The sequence below is a fragment of the Micromesistius poutassou genome, assembly GCF_964030765.1.
Source record: "Micromesistius poutassou genome assembly, chromosome: 11".
Taxonomy (NCBI): Eukaryota; Metazoa; Chordata; class Actinopteri; order Gadiformes; family Gadidae; genus Micromesistius; species Micromesistius poutassou.
In genome coordinates this window covers 2575772-2598035 of record NC_140281.1, presented here as the reverse complement: position 1 = coordinate 2598035, position 22264 = coordinate 2575772, and the positions used below count along the sequence as shown (strand labels likewise).

Below are 22264 nucleotides of genomic sequence, written 5' to 3'. Positions count from 1 at the left end.
GATTGCCGTGTTCGAGCGATTTGATGTTATTCAACGGCATATAGATCGGTTGAATTGATTCACTAATAAAACACTTTGACTGACAGGTGACGGTGAAGCTGAAGCCCCGCCCGCGCGCTGTCCCGGGCGGCGGCGGTGGCGGCGGCGGCGAGGACTCTTCCTCCTCGTCCTCCTCCTCGTCCCGCCACGGCATGAAGCGGCTGAAGCACTCGCGCTGGTGCCGCTGGAGCCTCCGCATCACGCTGCCGCGCGGCGGGGGCCAGGCGGCCGCGCTGCCCACCGAGGAGGAGGTGGACCTGCTGCTCCGGAAGCTGGGCGTGTGCCTGCGGCCCGACCCGCTGCCCCGGGACCAGCGGCGCTGCTGCTTCTGCCGCCAGCTGGGGGACGGGCTGACGGACGGGCCGGCCCGCCTCCTCAACCTGGACCTGGACCTCTGGGTGGGTGGTCCCTGCCCGCGGGGCCCTCTGCTGGGCTGCAGCAGTCACTGTAGGCTGGTGTGGTGTCGTGCCACAGTGGACTGTAGTTGTAGTGGCTCTTATTCTATAGTAGCTTTTAATTCTAGTATCTCTTATTCTATAGTAGCCTTTAATTCTAGTATCTCTTATTCTATAGTAGCCTTTAATTCTAGTATCTCTTATTCTATAGTAGCCTTTAATTCTAGTATCTCTTATTCTATAGTAACCTCTAATTTTAGTATCTCATATACTATAGTACCCTCTAATTCTAGTATATATGATTCTATAGTAACCTCTAATTCAAGTATCTCTTATTCTATAGTACCCTCTAATTCTAGTATATCTGATTCTATAGTACCCAGTATCTAATGCTTCTCCGCTTTTAACAAATCTAATTCTATCGTACCCATAATGTATTGTATATATATTTATTGAATAGTTTCTAATTCTACGACATCCAATTCCTTAGTTCCCTCTCATTATATCATTTAGTTTCCGTCTGTCTGAATAGCACCACATATAAAGACCAACGCTCGCTGCGTGTGCTCCCATAGGTCCACCTGAACTGTGCGCTGTGGTCCAGCGAGGTGTACGAGACGCAGGCGGGGGCCCTGATCAACGTGGAGCTGGCCCTGCGGCGGGGGCTGGCCCTGCGCTGCGCCCACTGCCAGCAGACGGGGGCCACCAGCGGCTGCAACCGCCTGCGCTGCGCCAACACCTACCACTTCACCTGTGCCCTGCTGGCCAGCTGCACCTTCTTCAAGGTAACACGCGCGCACACACGCGCACACACACACACCTGCACACACACGCACACACACACACACCTGCACCAAGGTAACACACACACACACACTTCACCTGCACCTTCTTCAAGGTAACACGCGCACACACACACACCTGCACAAACACCTGCACACACACACACCTGCACCAAGGTAACACACACACACACTTCACCTGCACCTTCTTCAAGGTAACACACACACACACACTTCACCTGCACCTTCTTCAAGGTAACACACACACACACACTTCACCTGCACCTTCTTCAAGGTAACACACACACACACACACTTCACCTGCACCTTCTTCAAGGTAACACACACACACACACTTCACCTGCACCTTCTTCAAGGTAACACACACACACACACACTTCACCTGCACCTTCTTCAAGGTAACACACACACACACACTTCACCTGCACCTTCTTCAAGGTAACACACACACACACACTTCACCTGCACCTTCTTCAAGGTAACACACACACACACACTTCACCTGCACCTTCTTCAAGGTAACACACACACACACACACTTCACCTGCACCTTCTTCAAGGTAACACACACACACACACTTCACCTGCACCTTCTTCAAGGTAACACACACACACACACTTCACCTGCACCTTCTTCAAGGTAACACACACACACACACACTTCACCTGCACCTTCTTCAAGGTAACACACACACACACACACTTCACCTGCACCTTCTTCAAGGTAACACACACACACACTTCACCTGTGCCTTCTTCAAGGTAACACACACACACCACTTCACCTGCACCTTCTTCAAGGTAACACACACACCACTTCACCTGCACCTTCTTCAAGGTAACACACACATACCACTTCACCTGCGCCCCTCTCATGCTAACGCTTATGACACAAACCTCTGATGCACAGATCACCCATGTGTGTTCTCCTGACCCGCTGTGCGCTCCCCTCCCCTCCAGGATAAGACCATGCTGTGCCACCTCCACAAGCCCCGGTCGGGGCTCCCCTCAGGGGGCGGCGGCGGCGGAGGAGGAGGAGGAGACGCCACCACCAAGCCCTCCACCAGCGGCGCCTCGCCCAGCTCCTCCTGCTCGCCGTGCTCCACGCCGGGCGGCCCCAGCGCCGACGACCCCTACGACTCGGAGCTGCGCTGCTTCGCCGTGTCGCGGCGCGTCTACGTGCAGCGCGACGAGGCGCGGCAGATCGCCGCCATCGTGCAGCGCGGCGACCGGCAGCACACCTTCCGCGTGGGCAGCCTGGTGTTCCGCGCCGTGGGGCGCCTGCTGCCCCAGCAGATGGCCACCTTCCACAACCACGGGGCCATCTTCCCCGTGGGCTACCAGGCCAACCGGCTGTACTGGAGCATGCGCCACAGCAACCGGTAACCCTGACCTCTGACCCCTGACCCTGACCCCCCCCCCCCCCCCCGCAGTATAGCAGTGCTACAGATTGATCCTGGTCCAACATCTCAACCTAAATGCACCCAGTTTAGGATACTAGGACGCGATGGGACTACGGACTCAAACTGTCATCTTTGGCCTCTTTTGACACCCACTAAAGTCAGATTGTAGATAATGGAGACTGGGACAGCCTGAACAGCCACATAGCCCCGCCCCTAAAATAAAATGAGTGTCTCCCTGTAGTCTGTAAAAGCCCCTCCCACAATTTTTCTAGTGGGAGGGGACTAGCTCTAATGAGGGTGTTTGATTTTCCTTTAATAGCGTTACTGTTAATCCTAATGGATTATAATTGTGTGTGTGTGTGGCGCTGCAGGCGGTGCAAGTACATGTGCTCCATCGAGGAGCTGGAGGGCGAGCCGCTCTTCAAGCTGAAGGTGGTGGAGAAGGGCTACGAAGACCTCGTCCTGACCGGACCCACCCCTAAAGGTATGACCTCTGACCCCCCCCCCCCCCTCACCCCCTCACCCCCTCTACAACCTTCCTCCATGTTGCCACGTTACCGTGTGTGCATTAACACTGCTGACGCCTGACCTGCAGTGGTGTGGGACCGCGTCCTGGAGCCGGTGTCGGGGCTGCGGACCTCCAGCGGGACCCTCAAACTGTTCCCCGCCTACCTGAAGGGGGAGGACCTGTTTGGGCTTACCACCTCGGCTGTCACCCGCATCGTGGAGTCGGTGCGTTGGCCTGTCCTCGTACTCATAGACATGACTTTATAGAGGGAGAGCTACGCACACACGCAAATGGATCTGTTACCGTCCTACCATTTACACACGTATGTGAGGACGCACACAACAACCGGTGCTTGCGCTCAGAGCTTTTTCCACACTTACAGTCGACGCCCACACAACATGCAGATGAAGGAGGGGTTAGGATTGCACGTTAACGTGTGTGTGTGTGTGTGTGTGTGTGTGTGTGTGTGTGTGTGTGTGTGTGTGTGTGTGTGTGTGTGTGTGTGTGTGTGTGTGTGTGTGTGTGTGTGTGTGTGTGTGTGTGTGTGTGTCTCCAGCTGCCCGGCGTGGAGGCGTGTGATCGCTACACCTTCCGCTACGGTCGCAACCCCCTGATGGAGTGGCCCCTGGCCTTCAACCCGTCCGGCTCCGCCCGCTCGGAGCCCAAAGCCTGTCAGACCAAGAGGTACCGGACCCCCTCACATGTCCAGTACTGATTCAATACGGAGGGGCCCCTGGTGGAGGGGCCGGGACCCCCTCACATGTCCAGTACTGATTCAATACGGAGGGGCCCCTGGTGGAGGGGCCGGGACCCCCTCACATGTTCAGTACTGATTCAATACAGAGGGGCCCCTGGTGGAGGGGCCGGGACCCCCTCACATGTCCAGTACTGATTCAATGTGGAGGGGCCGGGACCCCCTCACATGTTCAGTACTGATTCAATACGGAGGGGCCCCTGGTGGAGGGGCCAGGACCCCCTCACATGTCCAGTACTGATTCAATACAGATTGATTGATTGCTGATTCCTTGCCTCTAACCCGCTCTGCAATTAGCAGAATTCCGTTCCCGCTCTGCAATTAGCAATTAATTGCAGATGATTGATGGAAAAAAATTAAAATAAAAGAATATGTAAAACATAATGCAAAGACACTACTACATTAATGCTACTACAATTGTAATGAAGAACGGGTTGTTTCGCCACTTCACAGCAAAATTCAGTTTTCTTTCCCCCAACACTAAATCTATCCGTGTTTAATCCGTCTCTTCTCCTGGCTTTGCTTTTGTCCTTCTTTCTTTATTCTTTCCATTCTTTCTCTTTTCTTATTCTCTTCCCCCCCCCCCCTCCTCGTCCCTCTCCCTCATCCCTCTCTCTACCCCCCCCCCCCCCGCCCTCCAGACCAACCCTGTTGACCAGCATCGCCCCGCGGTGCCAGGGCTCCGTGGGGGCCATCGTGGGTCTGGTGCCGGGCGTCATCTCTCTGTCCCCCGGGGAGGCGGTGGCCGGGGCCCCCCAGGGCCGCCACTCCAAGTCGGCCCAGTACCGCCGCATGACCGCCGAGTGGAAGACCAACGTCTACCTGGCTCGCTCCCGCATCCAGGTGACACACCGTGCAGCGCTGCACATTCTTGCTCACTCCTGTATGCCAGGACACACGCACACACACACACACTCTTGCATTCCAGGTAACACACACACACACTCGCAAACACACTCCTGCATGCCAGGTAACACACACACACACACGCACATACACTCCTGCATGCCAGGTAACACCCATCAGAATCCATTGAACTTGCACCTCTCATGTCAGACACGTAGACGTACACACTCACTTTGTGCTCAATCAGTCACACACTCACTCACACAGCCCTGTGTTTGTAACTGTGTCTGTTTGTGGTTTTATATTGTGTGTGTGTGTGTGTGTGTGTGTATGTGCGCGCGCGCAGGGTCTTGGTCTGTATGCGGCCAGAGACATAGAGAAGTGCACCATGGTCATAGAGTACATCGGCACCATCATCCGGAGTGAAGTGGCCAACCGAAAGGAGAGGCTGTACGAAGCTCAGGTAACTCCCGCCCTCTCCTCACAAACACACGCAGCTCACACGAAGATCTGGGACTAGGAGGAGACCATACATGTGTGTAACGTGTGTAACGCACGTGTGTGTGTGGGGTTTTTGCGTTGCAGAACCGCGGCGTGTACATGTTCAGGATCGACAACGATTACGTCATTGACGCCACCATCACCGGAGGACCGGCGAGGTATGGCGCCGCTCCGCTCACCTGTCGTTCACCTGGACTCTGCATAGCCTCCCCCCTCCCACCCCTCCTACTGATTGTATGGTTGTACGTCCTGGCACTTAATGTGCGCACGCTCATGTCAAGGCATCAAATACAATTAAGGGTAAAAACACAATAGAGTCCAGGACTTATTTCCATTGTGGTCCTCGGCACAAAACATCAGGACAAGACAAGACACTCGAGACACACACAAGAGTGTGTGATAACCAATAAAAATCGATTCTTAAAGGCAGATTACCGAAACGGCTTGTAACGACTAATCACATCACACCTGGTGGCTTGTCATGGGACCTTTAAATAAAATAATTTAAAAAAAAATAATGATAATCATTCGGTATGGATTATCGTTACACCGCTAGTTGAGTCCCTCCTGGGGCAGAAGGGTCATGCGGTGCGTTTGCGTTTGTGCGGCAGGTACGTCAACCACTCCTGCTCCCCCAACTGCATCACGGAGGTGGTGACCGTGGAGCGCGAGAACAAGATCATCATCAGCTCCTGCAGACGCATCCAGAGAGGAGAGGAGGTAAACCAGTCAGTCAGTTAAACAGTCGGTCATCCAGAGAGGAGAGGAGGTAAACCAGTCAGTCAGTTAAACAGTCGGTCATCCAGAGAGGAGAACGCTCAGCCAGCTAGTTCACCGGTCAATAAGTCAGACAGTTTTCCCTAGTTGTTAGACAGTACATTTAGTAGTCAGACGGTCAACCAGTAAGTTAACTAGCCAGTTTACCAGTAAGGTAACTAGTCAGTAAGTGAAATGGTCTGTCCTCTAAATTAGAGAAGGTGAACCGCTCAACCAGTTAGTTCACTAGTCAGTTAAACAGTCAGTCACCCAAAGCGAGTTAAATCAGTCTTCAAGTCAGTTAACCGGTTAGTGCGATAGTCTTTCTGTTAACCATTGTTAACTAGTCAGTCACTACCAGGTGGCATACTAATCAGTCAGATAACCTGGAGGAGGAGAGTAGGAGGTAAACAAGTAAGTCAGACATTTAACCAGTCAAGCCTCTGTCAGTCAACCAACTCTTAAATCAACCCTCTCTCTACCTGTCTCTCTCTCTGTCTGTCTCTCTCTCTGTCTGTCTCACCTCAGCTCTCCTACGACTACAAGTTTGACCTGGAGGACGATCAACACAAGATCCCCTGTCACTGTGGAACGCTCAACTGTCGCAAATGGATGAACTGACGCTCACCTTGACACACACACACTTACACACTTACTCCCAGGTGCATTCCTGCTCTGAGTGTGGTTGGCAGCTCTCTTCGTCTTGGTGCTGTGTTCAGCGGAGAATCCCGTCTTTGACCGTCACATACACAACGATTCATAAATCCTATATTCATGTAGACTGTTTTTCTTTTCACTGGCGGCATTTAGTCTTTTTCATGATTGGCTGTTGTTGTTTTTTTTGTTTATGTCGAGTCCAACAGTGTCGGGCGAGTGCAGGGGTCAGAGGTCACCTGATCGGTGGTGGGTTCACCGATTGGCTCCTGCCTCACGTCCCGCCTTCAAGGGGGCTGGTCCTCTTTGAAAGGAAAAGAGGAATATTATCTATGTACATAAATTTTCGCGGAGCCGGTGGCGGTTCGACACGGATACGTGCTTTAGCGCAACACGCAGCTTAACTCCAGAATGTATGCCGTTCTAGTTCCTGAAAGGGAGGATTATTAACTTGCACTAATAACCTGGAGACTAATTCCCGTCGAAGAAATACTTGATTCCATGAGTCAGTTTTTGGTTTCCCCCCACACACCCCCCCCCCCCCCCCCCCCGTCTCGCTTAGTTCTCCCTCCCTCTCTTTTTTTAATTTTGTGTAAAATAAGAGATCTTTTGTATTTATTACTGAATGAAGCTATTTTCTAAACTGCAGGAGGTTTGGTGGCTAGAATTATGTAAATATCTGTATTGAAACGAGACGATAAATCCGTGTAGAGAATCATGACCAAGAGCTACCTTGACCACATCATCATCACCTTCATCATGGTTGTCTGGACGCTGTATCTGTTAGACCAGGCAGGGTGGTTTATTATGTAAATGTGTACAGAATGTTTATAGAACAGAGTATTTTTGTTCCATTTTACCTTTTTTTGTTTAAAGGCAAAAGAAAACAAATTGACCACATGAAATAATTTTGAATTTAAGAGATTTGAAGTGTTATTTGAAAACATGTTTTTTCCTGGCTTCCCGAAGATCCGCCTCTTCCTGCCTGGCTGCCTTGTCAATCAAACCCCCCTTTTTTTGACAGAAGGCCTCGCTTATGTTCCTAATAACATTTCTGGAAATGACAACCCAGCTACATACTTGCAAATATGCGTCTCTGTTCATTTTAATTGTTGAAACTTTGTGTGCGCGTGTGTGTGTGTGTGTGTGTGTGGCCCATGTTTTTTGAAATCAGAGCTTTTGAATCTGATAGAAGCTTCTTAACTTGCCGTTTGTGGCCTGGAATAAAACTGGTAGTATCAGTTTTTTTTTTTTTTTTTTTTTTTTTTTGTATTTTTGGTTTGGTGCACATAAAGAGCTGTGGACTGTCCAAGTGGCTGTTGTAATATCTAGAGCCACACACAGCATGGCGTCGTCCCTGTCTGCTCCACAGCCACAGTGTATATATCTAACTCACTCCCACATCTCTACCCCCTGTAGTCGTTGTACATTTCCCCCCCCTTAACAAGCCACTGATCCCAGTCCTGATGTGTACAGAATGTCGTAGAATCTATTGATGGACACATGAAGCCTTTTGAAGAAAATGTGACCTAATAATTATGTATCTTTTTGTTTTTGGGAAAAAAAAGTTGTGAATTTAGGATCATTTACAAAAAATAAAAATATTTTACATCTTGAGCTAATGGTTTCCCAAATCATTTGATTGTCCTCCGACCAGTGGAAGGCTGACTTTTTCTACCCAGTTCAGGGATGCAAACAGCGCGCTTTTCGGCGGCTGCCGCTTTTTTCACGGCTGTTTGGGGGACTTGTGTGAATCGTGTAGATCCGATGAGTTTTTTTTGGGGGGGAGGGGGGGGTCTGGGAGGGTCTGAGGGTCTGATTATAATTTCATCAACAGTAATTCTGTATTGCATCTACCGTTGATGCAATACAGAATTACTGTTGATGAAATTATAATCAGACCCTCAGACGCGGCGCCAAACTCCAGGGTCAGACTAAGTGAAAATCCTTGCAGCACGAGATACAGGTGCGCGCGCCCTGCCGAAACAACTGGCTTCGCGTGCGCAGCGTTCTGATTTACTGTTTTCTCATAGACTGTATCCAGTGGCGTAAATATCGACGGTGCAACCGGTGCAGCTGTCCGGGGCCCAGACGCCGTCAGGGGCCCATGGAGGAAGAAAAAAATAAAAATAATTAAAAATAATGTTTTTGTGAATTAAATAGCTCAGGGGCGGGTCGGTAAGGTAGGCTAGCTGAGTGGCTGGTATGGGAGGAGGAATGATCATTTGTCCAAATTCCAATCATTCCAATCATTTGTTTACCCATGTGCGATTGCTACCCCTACTCTCATTGGCTGAAACGTTGAGAACGTTTTAGACTCAATCAATATAAGGTCGCGGGGAGACAAAGCTCTGTTGGTTTGTATATTTTATTTTCGTAATGGTAGGAAAAAACAATACTTTATTAAAGCATGCAATTGTGATGTAGAACAAAATAAAAAGAAAACAAAGTGCTTGCATGATATTGAAGCCTACAGCGATCGTTAGTTAACTTGTGTGGTGTCTTGTCATTTGTTTACCCGTGTGCCATGGCAACGCAATTGCTACCTGCTGTAGTAGTACTCTCATTGACTGAATCTTTGGGGGGGCACAAAAAAAAAATATGCACCGGGGCTATCACCATGATGTTACGCCACTGACTGTATCTATGCATTTACTTATTTGGTAGATGATCTACCAATCACGGGGGGGGGGGGGGTTATTATCGATAATAGAAAATGCGGATAATTTTCTTTCTCGTGTGTCTCGTTTTTCGCCCGTGCCTAAAACCGCCACTGCTTATAATGCAAGCCCAGTTCAGGCCAAAGATTCGCGACGCAACTGCTTGCAACTCGCGACTCCTTGCGACGAGACGGGCTGAGACGTTCTAAAAACGGGGCAGTTCACACTGCTGCACCGGGCGGCGATTATTTTTATTTTGGTTGAGAGTAGGCTAGAGTTACTGTGTTTCGCCATTCTCCACTACTTCTGCATTGTAGTAATTCGCTGGAGCTTAGTTTGTTTAGATCCCGCTAGTTGCATTGCATTCCTTCGTAGTGGCGACTCTACTGCAAGGGAAGCTCGGCTTCACCTAAAATTTCGAAAATGAAATGGTCAGATATATACTGTTGTGTTAACATTTCATTGATTAAAAATGCGTTAGAACACGTCCATCTCGAAGACGAGTCCGTTCAGAATCAGCTGCTTATCGCAGGTCGATTGACTCGATTTCCTTCTCATACACTTACGTGTTTAATTTGCGTGTGTTTAGACAGATGGGCGCGCACACACACGCGCACCAAGCATCACCCGCATTCATTCATTCTATTAAATACTCACTCGCGGTAAAACTATGTTTTTTCCCACGATCAAATACTCATCAATCCTAAAAGTAATGGGCTTGTACACGATGTCTGGGTCAAGAACATATGTGTTTGCTGTACGGTGTTTGCAGATGCATTGATTTAAAAGTACAACTTACCGCTGCTGTTCTTTCCCAAATAACTTTGTTTTGGAAGCCTGGAATATACTTTGCTCGAATGTATTATTGTTATTATTATTATTTTTAACGGATGGCATAGCTTACTATACTTCATTCATGTTCATTCATGCAGGGAAAAAAATGTTTCCACAATCCACACGCTATTTCTATGCAGTTTCACACGTATGAATAATCTTTGACATCATAATATTTAACATGCAAGTGTAGTGGTGCCTGGTTGCTGCGGGGGAAAATCAGCTTTGCGCCGGGTGCAAACTAGCAATGACACATGCATCGGTGTAGAAAGTCAATTGCGCCGGGCGCAAGATAGGGCCCTTCTTCTGTTTGGCGCACATGGCTAATTTGCATACGCACAGGACTGTCGGAATGGGAACACGTCGGACTGGCAGCATTACGGGGGCGCGATTACGGGCTGGCGGAGTTACATTTAAAAATCGCGTTCAAGTAAAAATAAATAAGAAAAGCGGAATCAATTTGTGGCGCTCGTTGTTCAATATTGGCCTATGTGTGGGAAACACTGGAGTGGGCTTATTTTATCAACAGGCGGCACTGCTTTTTTAAGGATACTAAAATCATTTAATACATTTTAATTGAGTCAAATAGATTGCTGAAGGTGGCGCAGGGCACATTGAGGAAAGGGGGCTGAGTGAACTACTTTGCTCTCCGTTATGATACAGAAAGTCTAGGGTAATCAGACGTCCCGGTTTCAGTCTGGTCGCGTTATGCTACAGTAGGTATGGCTAAAATATTCAACTCTTCATTTGCAGAATGAGAGAATTTGATGAGAGTGCGGCACTTACTGTGCAACAAGTGGATAAAGGATGTAAAACCAGTTGGAAGTGGCCTTGGCTAAAAGTTGAAACTGCAATTGAGGTCAAGGCAGTCAACGCAATTTCAAACTATCAGACTTTTAACATTTTTTTTGAAAAAAAGGGATGTGCTAAATGCACTCTCTGCGTTAAAGAGATAAATTATGGTTCCAGAGGGCTGCATGCCCTGTTGGAACACTGCCAGAGCACAATACACACACAGAGAGTGGCCTCCATCGTATCTACCCAAAGTGTGGCCCAGCTCCTCTGTAAGGACAATCCTTTACCAGCTACCAGCCAGAATCAGGCCTCAGCAGCCGAAAAGATCAGGGAAAGTGTAGTACTCCCGATTCCAATGTGCAATCGGATTGCCAATGGAGAGGTGTGTGTGTGTGTGTGTGTGTGTGTGTGTGTGTGTGTGTGTGTGTGTGTGTGTGTGTGTTGAAGACTAGTTAAACAAAATTAACGTTTGTGGATTTTCATTTTAAGAATTTCAGTTTGCACTTTGTCTGTGTATAGGGTGGGCCGGGGATGGCAGAGGTTGGTGGAAATGTCATTATTTGATATTTGCTGCGGGGGCGCGGGCTTCGAAAATCTCTCTCTTTTTTGACCATAGGTCTGTTTGCATCCCTGGCCTATAAAACAGTCTACTGCAACACCTTGTGGTTATATTCTGCTAATCAAGTTCTCGAATGGAGGACCAAGCAGAGGAATCATTCACGTTGGAAGTAATCTCTTCAACTCACTAAACTCCATGCTTATTATTATTATTATTTTTTACTATTCAGTAGCTTTTAAATTTGGAACCACCAGCAAGTCCCAGAGACAGAGTTGGGTCAGATATGGGAAAGGTATATTAATTATGTTACTTGTGGCAAGTGGAGGGGTGGGAAAGGTACACCGACAACGCCACCTGGGGAGTTTCGCCCCAGGAGATATATGTTCAGAAGAAGTGGTTACATACCTTCACTACTATTACAATGGTCAACACAGGTTCGTATACCACGGGCAGAGACGTATTTAGAAAAGTATAAAAGTTTATTTTGCAAACACTTAAAACTAATAACACTGGCACGTAATTAAACTGGGGCCGTAGAACAACGTGAACAAGGCTGTGGAGGCCAGGTACGACGGCCCGAAATCAAATCAAGGGGGAGGAATAACTAACCTAAAACACCCGTGACACTACAGACACACACAGACAAGGAGTTTGTGACGAAAAGGACCACCACCAGAGATTGGGTCGCCGCCTGGCCCTCAGCACCTGTTCATAAAGAAAAGAAATCAAATTATAAAACTGGCCTCCCAGTTAATACATACACACACACACACACACACACACACACACACACACACACACACACACACACACACACACACACACACACACACACACACACACACACACACAACAATATACTTCAAGTAATTCAAAGAAACAAACAAAACAAAGGTAAATAATGTTCATTAAACAACGAAAAGTAAATAATGTTAATTAAACAACGAAAAGTAAATAATGTTCATTAAACAACAAAAGTAACTAATGTTCATTAAACAACAAAAGTAAATATTGCTCAACCAAATTAAACAAATGCATACAGAATAAATATTTTCAAATATAACTAATCAACTGAACGAAATCTTAAAGTATGCTACAGTGAGCCCTGACACCAGCTCTGTCAAGAGCCTCAGTATGTGATTTCAACAAGGCTCAGAAGAGCGTCAGGACAGTCCCAGTGAGCCAAAACAGCAGCGGGTCCAGGAGATGGTAGCGATGATGGTTTCTGGTCCTCACCAGCAGGGCATTACGGATCGCCAAGGGGAGATGGTCTAAGACATAAGCAGAACAATACACTCAGTCGGGAGCGGCCCAACAGGCTGAAACCAGGGGCGGACAACGCAGACTTACCCCGCGGAGACCGCGCAACCACGCCAAAGGGCCCACGGCAGAGCAACTCAGCCCCGAGACCCCAGCAGTCCGCCACACCGTGCGCCAACGGAGAGAGCGTATGTCGCTATAGCGCTGCGCCAAAGGAGGGAGCGTGCGTTATTGCGGAGGAAGAGAGGACGCTCTTGCCAGCATGGCATGCGGCTTCACCACGCCGCTCCGGACCACAGCCACCACCACGGACAAGCGGAACAGGAAGAGAGAGAGCGTGCCAGGTGCCGTGAGGAATTGGATGTGTGGCGTGTGTAAGCAGGCAAAAACGTGTGTCACACGGTGAAACCGTGCAAGTTGGCAGCTCTGAAATGTATAAATCGAATTACGTGGGAGCCAGAGGGAACCAAGCTCCCAAAAAGGCAACAAAGTCAAAAAACTGAGGGGGTCTCTCATATATCTGAAGGTGTCTGCCATATTTGGCATTGTAATTTCATCTTAAACAACGCTCATTATCCATCCCCGTGCGGTCTTACCTATTATTAAATAATAATTAAAAAATAATAATTATAAAAAAATATATAAATATATATAAAACAGATTTAAAAAAAGATATTAAAATTATATTAAAAAAAAATTATATAAAAAAAAAAATTATAAAAAAAATTATAAAAAAAAAAATTATAAATTAAAAAAAAAAGTATAAAAAAAAAATTGGACCTGCGCACAATGTTTTTTTTGGACCTGCGCATGCGCATCTTTTTTGGACCTGCGCATGCAGGTTTTTGGACCTGCGCACGCGCATCTTTTTTTGGAGATGCGCGCGCAGATCAAAAAAAAGTGCGCAGGTCCAATTTTTTTTAATTATTATTTTTTTAATTTATAATTTTTTTTTTATATAATTTTTTTTATATAAATTTTTTTTCATAATTTTTTTTTATATAATTTTTTTTTTCATAATTTTTTTTTATATACATTTTTTTAATATTATTTTTTTTTCATATCTTTTTTTAATATAAATTTTTTTTCATATTTTTTTATATCTTTTTTTAAATCTGTTTTTATAACAAAAAAAAATATTATTTAATAATAGGTAAGACCGCACGGGGATGGATAATGAGCGTCGTCAACAATCAGGATCGGGGCGATCCTGATTGTTGACGACGCTCATTATCCATCCCCGTGCGGTCTTACCTATTATTAAATAATATTTTTTTCCACAGTCAACATTTACTCCCGCGGACCCTGCAATAAGGTATGCATTACAAGATTCTACAGAATCTCACGCCAGTAATGTAATGCATTACTGAACTGGTCGTAGGAGACCATTCGGGAACCATGCCTATGTAGGTAAACAAATGATACGTCTAAACGTAGGAGTCTTTGTAGCGCGTTAAGACTGGACGTTATCGGGAAACCGGGCCCAAAGCTCTTCTGACTGCGCAGATTCCACAAGATGGATCATATCTGAAGCTGACTGGTTCCACGTTGCTTAGCAAAGTAAACATTCGTTGAAAAACACAACATAAAGCATGTCAAATGTAAGTAACATAATTAATATACCTTTCCCATATCCCAACTCTGTCTCTGGGACTTGCTGGTGGTTGACTGGTGTGCATTTACAGTTATGGTCAACATTATGACAGCCTCTAAACTCGCTTCAGTAAAGATATAAGACTATACAAGCTATAGTTATAGTAGGCACACATGCGTGTCCAGAAAAACGTGAGATTTCAAGACAGTTGACAGATAAACGGCCATCATTGGATCAAATCAATATTTAATATCACGTCCATCAATCATGAAAAACAAATTTAAAAGCTACTGAAATAGTAAAAAAAAAATAAGCATGGAGTTTAGTGAGTTGAAGAGATTACTTCCAACGTGAATGATTCCTCTGCTTAGTCCTCCATTCGAGAACTTGATTATCAGAATATAACCACAAGGTGTTGCAGTAGACTGTTTTATAGGCCTATTACAAGAATAAGCAGACTAAAGCACTGAAAACTACCAGCTTATATCAGAGGCACAATGGTAGTCTCCTATACTATATTCAATCTCCAAGTTGGAACTTGCAAACGCACAGCATGAAAGTAAATGAGACCAAAGTCTATAGGCTTGACAGATTTACAAGCCAAAACCTTTTTTATTTGAACAGAGGTTGAGCAGACTCATAAGGAAATTAAGGTAAAACATTAACAATTGGTTCCTTTGACAGCCACTTATTAATATCAATTTTGGTTAACTCGCCTTCACTTGACTTAACATCATGGAAGTAAATAAACCAACCCACTTAGAAGACCATGAAGAAACATCTCCACATTTATTCTGAACCTGCCTTCCATTCATCTTTGAGGTTTCTGCTACTGCAGTGTTTCAACCAGTTGTGTGTTGTGTTGTGTGTTCATATAAACCAACAGAATTCGGGCTGACAAGACCAACAGCTCAGCTCTGTAGCGGTAACCGTGTCGCTCTACTGCTTGCGTTTCCCTTTCCTGTTTGATGGTGAAGAGGTTTTCGTCGGCGGGGTACATGTCTGTGCCACCGCCTTTAGATGACCTCTTCTTCGTTCTGCTGGCCCTCTTCCCCTTCTCCTTCCCCGCCCCACGGCCGCTGTACAGCTGCTGCGGGGTGTAGGACTCGCGCTTGAAGGGCGACGTGCGCGGCTCCGTCGCCGCCGCTCCCCAGTTCAGCCGGTTGGGGTTCTTCTTGTTCCTGTTCCTGCTCTTCTTCGCAGCCTTCTCTTCCCCGCCCCGGGAGAAGCACTCCTCCTCGTAGAACGTGCGTTTCTGTGGTGTGGCGGCGCCGTCGGTGGTGGAGGAGGAGGAGGAGGGCGGAGCCTTGGTGGCGGGGACGTCATGCTTGGGCTTCCACTGGTTGGCGGTGCCGCTGACGGGCGTCGGCTTCAGCTTGGCGGACATCTTGATCTTGAAGACGACGGCCGGCCAGCGGGGCGTGGGTGTGGGTGGGGGTGGAGCTGGGGGCGGGTGTTGGCGTTCTCCTGCTGCCGGTGGTGGTTCTTCTTCTTGTAGTAGTGGCTGGTCCTCTGCCCCTTCTTCGGTGGTCCCGGGGCAGTGGGGGGGTTTGGGTGTGGTGCCGAGCAGGCCGGCTTCCTCAAGTTCTGGACGGGGGGGAATAGTAAATAAAATCACAACGTTATTCAGTGGCATTCTGAAACTAGTGGGGTCAGGGTGCTGTGTGTCAGAGGAGAAGAGAGACAGAGCTTACCTTTGACCTTCCACTTCACCCTGTGCTCCCTCTGGTTGAAGTTGACGAGAGTGTCGTAGTGATTGATGAAGGGCATGCTGGGGTAGGTCCCATTACACATCCAACGCTGTGTACATGCCTGAGACACACACAAACACCTAATACTGATCTTGCAAAAAGGGCACACGCTCGCTATATTTTTTGATAATATTCATCTTTAGATCATAAATTTGATTCATTATTTGCTTTGGAGAAAATGAAGAAAGGGAGAGCAGGGTAAAGAGATAGAGGGAGGGGCGAGAGGAGAGGATGCTGCGGTGCAGACTGAAGCGGCGACTCACGTGGCCAAAGTGGCCCTTTCTGGAGCAGTTGTAGTAGTAGGCGGGCGTCCTGCCCTGGTCCGGGGGAGAGAGACAGCGAGCAGGGGAGAGACAGAGAGCAGGGGAGAGAGAAGACGCATATTAATAATCACAAAAAAAAGGTAAGCCTATCAGAACGACGCCACACTGCCTGTCAGAACACCCCTCCAGCGTCAGCGTGTTTAAAAGTGACATGTTATACCACTAGGTCTGTATGCGATTAGCCATTGCAAGCCGTTTGAACAAGTGGGCGTGTCCACCTAGATGTGCGCTGGATAGATCAGTCTACCATCGTACATCTAGGTGCACACGCCCACTTGTGATTTTTAAAAAACGGCTTGTAAGGTCTAATCCCACTCCCACCTGGTGGTATAATATGTCACCTTTAAGAGCAGGATGCTGGGAGTCCCACAGCAGGTTAGCCCTCTGCTGCTGTCACCCGATAGCCTCCATTAATATTTCACATCAATAACATAGTGTGACGAACATCTGGTTTTTGAAAAAAAGGCCTACTAGTAAATTAGGCCTAGGCTATTCACATGAAATAAAACAAAACATTGAGACCATTCCACAAAGCACACTGGGTAATAACAAATTCAACCCAATGGACTTGTGGTAAAACCACTCGTGGTCTCCACAAGTAACTTACAACTTGTAACTTGCAACTTACGTAACTTAGGGACTGTTGGTTATTTATTTTAAGACCCACCGGAGGGATTTGGACCTCTGATCACTTTATGCATAACCCCCCCCCGGCGATATAATTTTATTTTATGACCCTGCAATTGACCCTGCATGACCCCCCCCCCCCCCCCCCGGACAATTCATCATCAACTCAATAAGTCACATCAGAAATATTGAGTGACATATATGAAAGGATAAATCTAGTGATATATTCTGTCAACAAATTCCATGAGAAGACAAAAACCAATAGATAATTGATCCTACTAACAAGTATTAGTTGTGTATCCAAATCCTGATGTGGCATAAACACGGACACAAAGCATTTTCATATATATTTTGGAGTTGCCCCTCTGTAGATCCTATTTGGACCAACATTCACAGCATCCTGGAAACTTTTCAACCAAATAAAATCATAAATAAAAATAAATGAATGAATGTTCACCCACCAACCCATGGCCCATTTATTGTGTGTGAGAGCAGAAGCCAGCGTGCAAGTTCTCGGAGTAGATGCCCTGCAGCCCCCCTCTTTTCCCCTTTCCTGTAGCCTGTCGGTAAATAAAAACAGTCCTTGTTAGAGGGCCCCCCTTTATTTTCTATGGATTATCACATTGAAGAAACCCTTGGTGTCTAGAAGTCCTCTGGTCAGTATTCTACCCATAGAGATACTCACTGTAAGGTTCTATTTTTGTGTCTCTTGGGTTTTATTACATGTAATTGCAATGTTTACTTGTGTCAGTTTTAAACGGCTACAATTATTAGTTATTAAATTATTTATATCCATATTTATTATTCGTTTACTACTGCAGGAGACCATCATTACTGCCTTATGGATGCCCATGGAATAGGAATAAATTTGTCTTCAAGTACTTGGTTAACACACTACAGTCTTTGCAACAACTTCTACAAAGTTTTTAAAAGTTTTCACTGCCATCTTTAGGTAGCAATAACTGAAAGAAGTACTCATTACATTTCCATGCATAATTTTCATACCTGGTATGCAGTTTTTGAAAGTCACCCTGCACTCTCTAAACGTATCCAGAGTGTACATTTTGTAAAAGTCTGCCCTGTATTGTGCCGAGAACATGGTCCAGTTTGCAACACCTGTTGCAACACCTGTTGTTACAACAATTTTGAGAATAAGATGATTTCTCTAATTGATTTAACATGGAAAACATGCAGTATGCAACCAGTAAAGCTACGACCGTTTTTGTAATCTTACTGTCAAGCCACAGAAAATGCACTTTTCTCTTGAAGTATTCCCTCTCCACCACTTCTCTGAAGCAGGAAGGCACCAGGGACAGGGTCATTAGAGCTCTGTCTCCATCATGAAGAACGACCTCAGCAAAGACGATCTCCAACAGGCAAGATGGAAACTGAAACAAATAAGATTCTTCTATTGAATACATCATCTCCAGTTAGTATTAAGCCAAACAGCATTAATAGAAATACTGAATGAGCACTGAATGTATTCAATAAATATTATATTCCCTCAAAAAAGAAACACATGCAAACAAACAAAATCAAAAATAAATTATTAATAAATAAAAGACCTGCTCAAAACATGTTGCCAACTCCTGCTCCTGCTCTCTTCCATGTGTCATGGGCTCTATCCGTCTTCTCTTCCTACGTAGAAATGTCAAAGGGGTGACATTAGCAAGATGCTTTTCATGTAGGGGGGTTTGACGGTACACATGGTTTGGTTCATATTTCGGTTTAAGAGTCCATTTGGTACAGGAAAACAAAGTGATATTATTGTTGACAAAATCCTCTTGCTGGGGACTAATACAAACTACAGTACCTTTCCTGTTCCTTTAAGCCCCCCCCCCTCCCCACAGAAACACATCGTAGTTATCAAGTAAGAAGTTGTTCATACCTTTGGTGTTCAATGTTGTCTAACAGAAGCTGGCACCACCATCTCCTTATATGTGGCATATCATGCTAGTAGATGAAGAAAGATGTCATTGTAGTTTAAATCCTAAAATCTGTACATTAACAATTTCATATTTAAATTGCTGACCTGAGTGAAGTCAAAGGTCCAGTCCAGTGCCATGTACAGTGCGTACTGTAATCCATATTATAAACAACGGTTAACATTCTTTTCATATGATAGAACAGTTGATACACAGTTGTTACTGTACATATAAACCATGTCAATTATCCTTTTCTCTTGGCACCTGCTTATGTTATTATGTTTGATGCCGAGGTGCACAATCCCATCACTTATTTATCACTTACCATTAGCATGAACACGCCACAGTCCGCGCTGCCTGCTTGTTCTGGAATATTCTGATAAAAAAGCCAGAAGTTATTGACAACTCAATTATATTTAAATATATTTAATACAATTACATTTCTTAGTACTATTCCAATGCATAGCACATTTCACAAGGCATATATAAATCCGAAATTTCCATCACCTTGTTTGAAACAAATGCCCAGGATCCTGGCACTATCTTTGCTGCAATGGTGCTATAAAAGACAAAAGGATAGCATGGTGAAATACACTATTAAAGACCTCACATGATTTTGATGTGACGTGACATTTGTGGTCAACATTTTAAGCCATTTAAGCTTGCTTAATTAATTGGCTTCCATTATTGGTTTCAGCAACAGTGGAGCAGGTGTGCATAGTATGACTCCAGATTGTGCTACCGTGATCACCACAAATGTAATGAACACATCACCAAAAGGCTTTTTTTAACACAGCAGAACCAACATTGAACGGTTGATAACATTCTTAACTCTACAGGCTTCTTTAGAACACAGCAAAAGCAACATTGAACGGTTGCCAACATTCTTAACTCTACTAGGAACATTGAACGGTTCCTAAACATAACAATATGAATAATAACAATATAACACCATGCAAAACAGAAAAATGAACCAAACATTAATTTACGGGAACATTGAACGGTTCCTCAATATTAGAAACATGAACATGGATAAATAATGCCAGTCTCCATAGCAACTAAGCTTGGAGGAATCAAGAAGACGTATCCTCTTAAATTTAGGCTTCAGGACCTGTAAAATATAGTAGAGGTTGAATCTGCATTGTACTACTGCAAATGTACATTACAGCTTCACTGTAATGCCCTTTTCATAACTTTTAAGTGAACATATATGTGACAAAGCAGATTATTTTACATGACATAGATTACACTTCTCATGACAATGTGTGGCTGGAATTTAAAATCTAAAAGTAGATGCAATATTTGAAAAGTATGTCATGTGACCAAATAATAATAAAATGGTGACATTCTTATAAAAAACTCTGACATGATGCCTGTTAAACTTACACCTAGTATCCAGTGTCCTGGTTTCCATACAGGAAAAAGGATGCAGTCTCTAGATGCTGCATCTACCTGCATCATTCGAATGACAACAATAAGAGCTTGTAGTTTCAACATGAAGATATTTTTAGATACGCAACAATAGTACGAGATACTGTCACTATGTACAGGGTTAACAAACTTAAGCCATACACAACACATGCATAGAACTTACTGGCAGCGAGAGAAACGGGTCGACATTGAGAGGTCTCCAAGTGGGGATATCCACAGCATGAACATCCTTTCCCTGTAAATCACAGAACACCAGTTTAAATTATTTGGGTTTACACAAAATAAATAAGCACTATCAATGATAGAAAGTTGTACCTTGAAATGATACAAAAAATATCCATACACACCTTTTGCCTGGCAATCTTGATGACCAGTGATAAACAACAGTTGACGATCTGTAATAAAACAACAGAATGTTTTATGGATTGCAAAGACATTTTACTAAACAATTTTCAAATATTTGTGTGATTAAAAGTGTACTTACTGTTGCCTCCACTTCTCTGTCCAATCCCAGGGACAGGAAGTCCAGCCTTTTTAAAACTGTGGTGCCCACTTGAAATCTCCTCGCCTCATCCAACACATCATCGAGCTTTAAAATGACAGTCAGTTAAGTACTTACTACTATATCATACTTGACAGCAAAAAACAAACGACAATAGAAAACCTCTTTAGAACTAAATTATATGAAGAAAATACTTCACTTTGTTTAATGTGGGCCATATTAGGCCTATTAGAACTAAATCAAGAAAAATAAAAAAATACATTTACCCATGTCAATTGTCCTTCGTCCATCTCATGCTCCGTTACTTCCCTTCCTGCACATATGTGTTATATGTGCTTCATTCCACAAGTGTTCATTGCAAACCTCAAACCCTCCTGCAATATGGTCAGAGAAGCCCAATTTCAGAAATGACAGAAACATAATAAGCAATGTGTGGAATTTGTACCATAGCATGTCTTTCTAGCAACTGACTTAGTAGATAATGTTACAAGTTGTACAACATTATATTTTAGTGCATTAGATAGTGTAGTATTAGGTGCTACATTTTTGTACTGTGATGATCTCTGGAATACCTGTTGTGGTTGTAGCTGGAGCTTCCACTGCTATTGTCGCACTCATGCCAGAAGCTTCTACGTTAATTGTAGGGGCTACGTTGACAGCAGGGGTCGGTGGTGGGATGATGGCAGCGGCCTGGTTCATACCGGTGGTCAGTGGTGGGATGATGGCAGCGGCCTGGTTCGCAGGGGGTGCCACAGATTGTGTCACAACAGAGGCTGCTGCAGTGTTTACAGACTGGGCAGCTGTGCAAGATGCAGCAGTGGCTGCTGATGCTGTCAGCAGGCAAGGGAAACAATTAAGATTATGACCTTTGACATTCTAAACAGTATGTGTTAACCAAAACAAACAATTACTGCTAGGAATTTCCACACATTGGATTAATAAAGCCTTTTTATTGCAGGAGATGGCTTTACAAAGACAATACCAGTTTAACATCCGAATGTCACAACCTAAAACCGTCTGCCCACTGGAGTTCAACTGGATTTGCAGTGCACTCCCAATGTTTTCTTCATGTCCTCTATTGTTTTGGAATTGCGTCCATTGTTGTAGTGGTGCAAAATGTTCCTCATTAAAAAAAATATGGGACGATGGACTCATCATGTCTAAGAAGTGGTTGTTCTTCCTCAATCCACTGAAGAGCTGCTCGGCACACTGGCTATTGGCCCAGCCACGTAACTCAGGCACAAGCTCTACCTTGCGCAGAACATCCTTTGGGTCTTTGGTGTTCCTCATGAAAGTGGTCACAAAGAGCATAATGCTCTGATGACCCTGTAATAGGGTGGCCAT

At 45.3% G+C, this 22264-nt stretch overlaps 2 protein-coding genes across 14 annotated transcripts in view; one reads left to right on the top strand and one right to left on the bottom strand.

The window, feature by feature from the left end:
- Positions 1-8276, top strand: part of LOC311355268 (uncharacterized protein) — a 63775-nt gene extending 55499 nt beyond the window's left edge. For all 13 annotated transcript variants that reach the window (XM_084475017.1, XM_084475009.1, XM_084475016.1 and 10 more), the window contains 11 exons: positions 87-437; positions 1010-1219; positions 2198-2619; positions 3012-3124; positions 3236-3372; positions 3705-3832; positions 4544-4745; positions 5095-5211; positions 5334-5407; positions 5861-5969; positions 6534-8276. In XM_084475017.1, coding sequence (XP_084331143.1) covers positions 87-437; positions 1010-1219; positions 2198-2619; positions 3012-3124; positions 3236-3372; positions 3705-3832; positions 4544-4745; positions 5095-5211; positions 5334-5407; positions 5861-5969; positions 6534-6626 — 1956 coding nt within the window. In that variant the 3' untranslated portion in view covers positions 6627-8276. The remainder of the gene's footprint in view (positions 1-86; positions 438-1009; positions 1220-2197; positions 2620-3011; positions 3125-3235; positions 3373-3704; positions 3833-4543; positions 4746-5094; positions 5212-5333; positions 5408-5860; positions 5970-6533) is intronic.
- A 5781-nt stretch (positions 8277-14057) lies between these two features.
- Positions 14058-22264, bottom strand: LOC311355896 (uncharacterized protein; the record flags this gene model as incomplete). Its single annotated transcript, XM_084475711.1, has 8 exons — positions 14058-14072; positions 15668-15948; positions 16056-16173; positions 16376-16429; positions 18319-18429; positions 20582-20653; positions 21473-21652; positions 22172-22264. The coding sequence occupies 8 exons, from the start codon at positions 22262-22264 to the stop codon at positions 14058-14060; spliced, it is 924 nt and encodes a 307-aa protein (XP_084331837.1).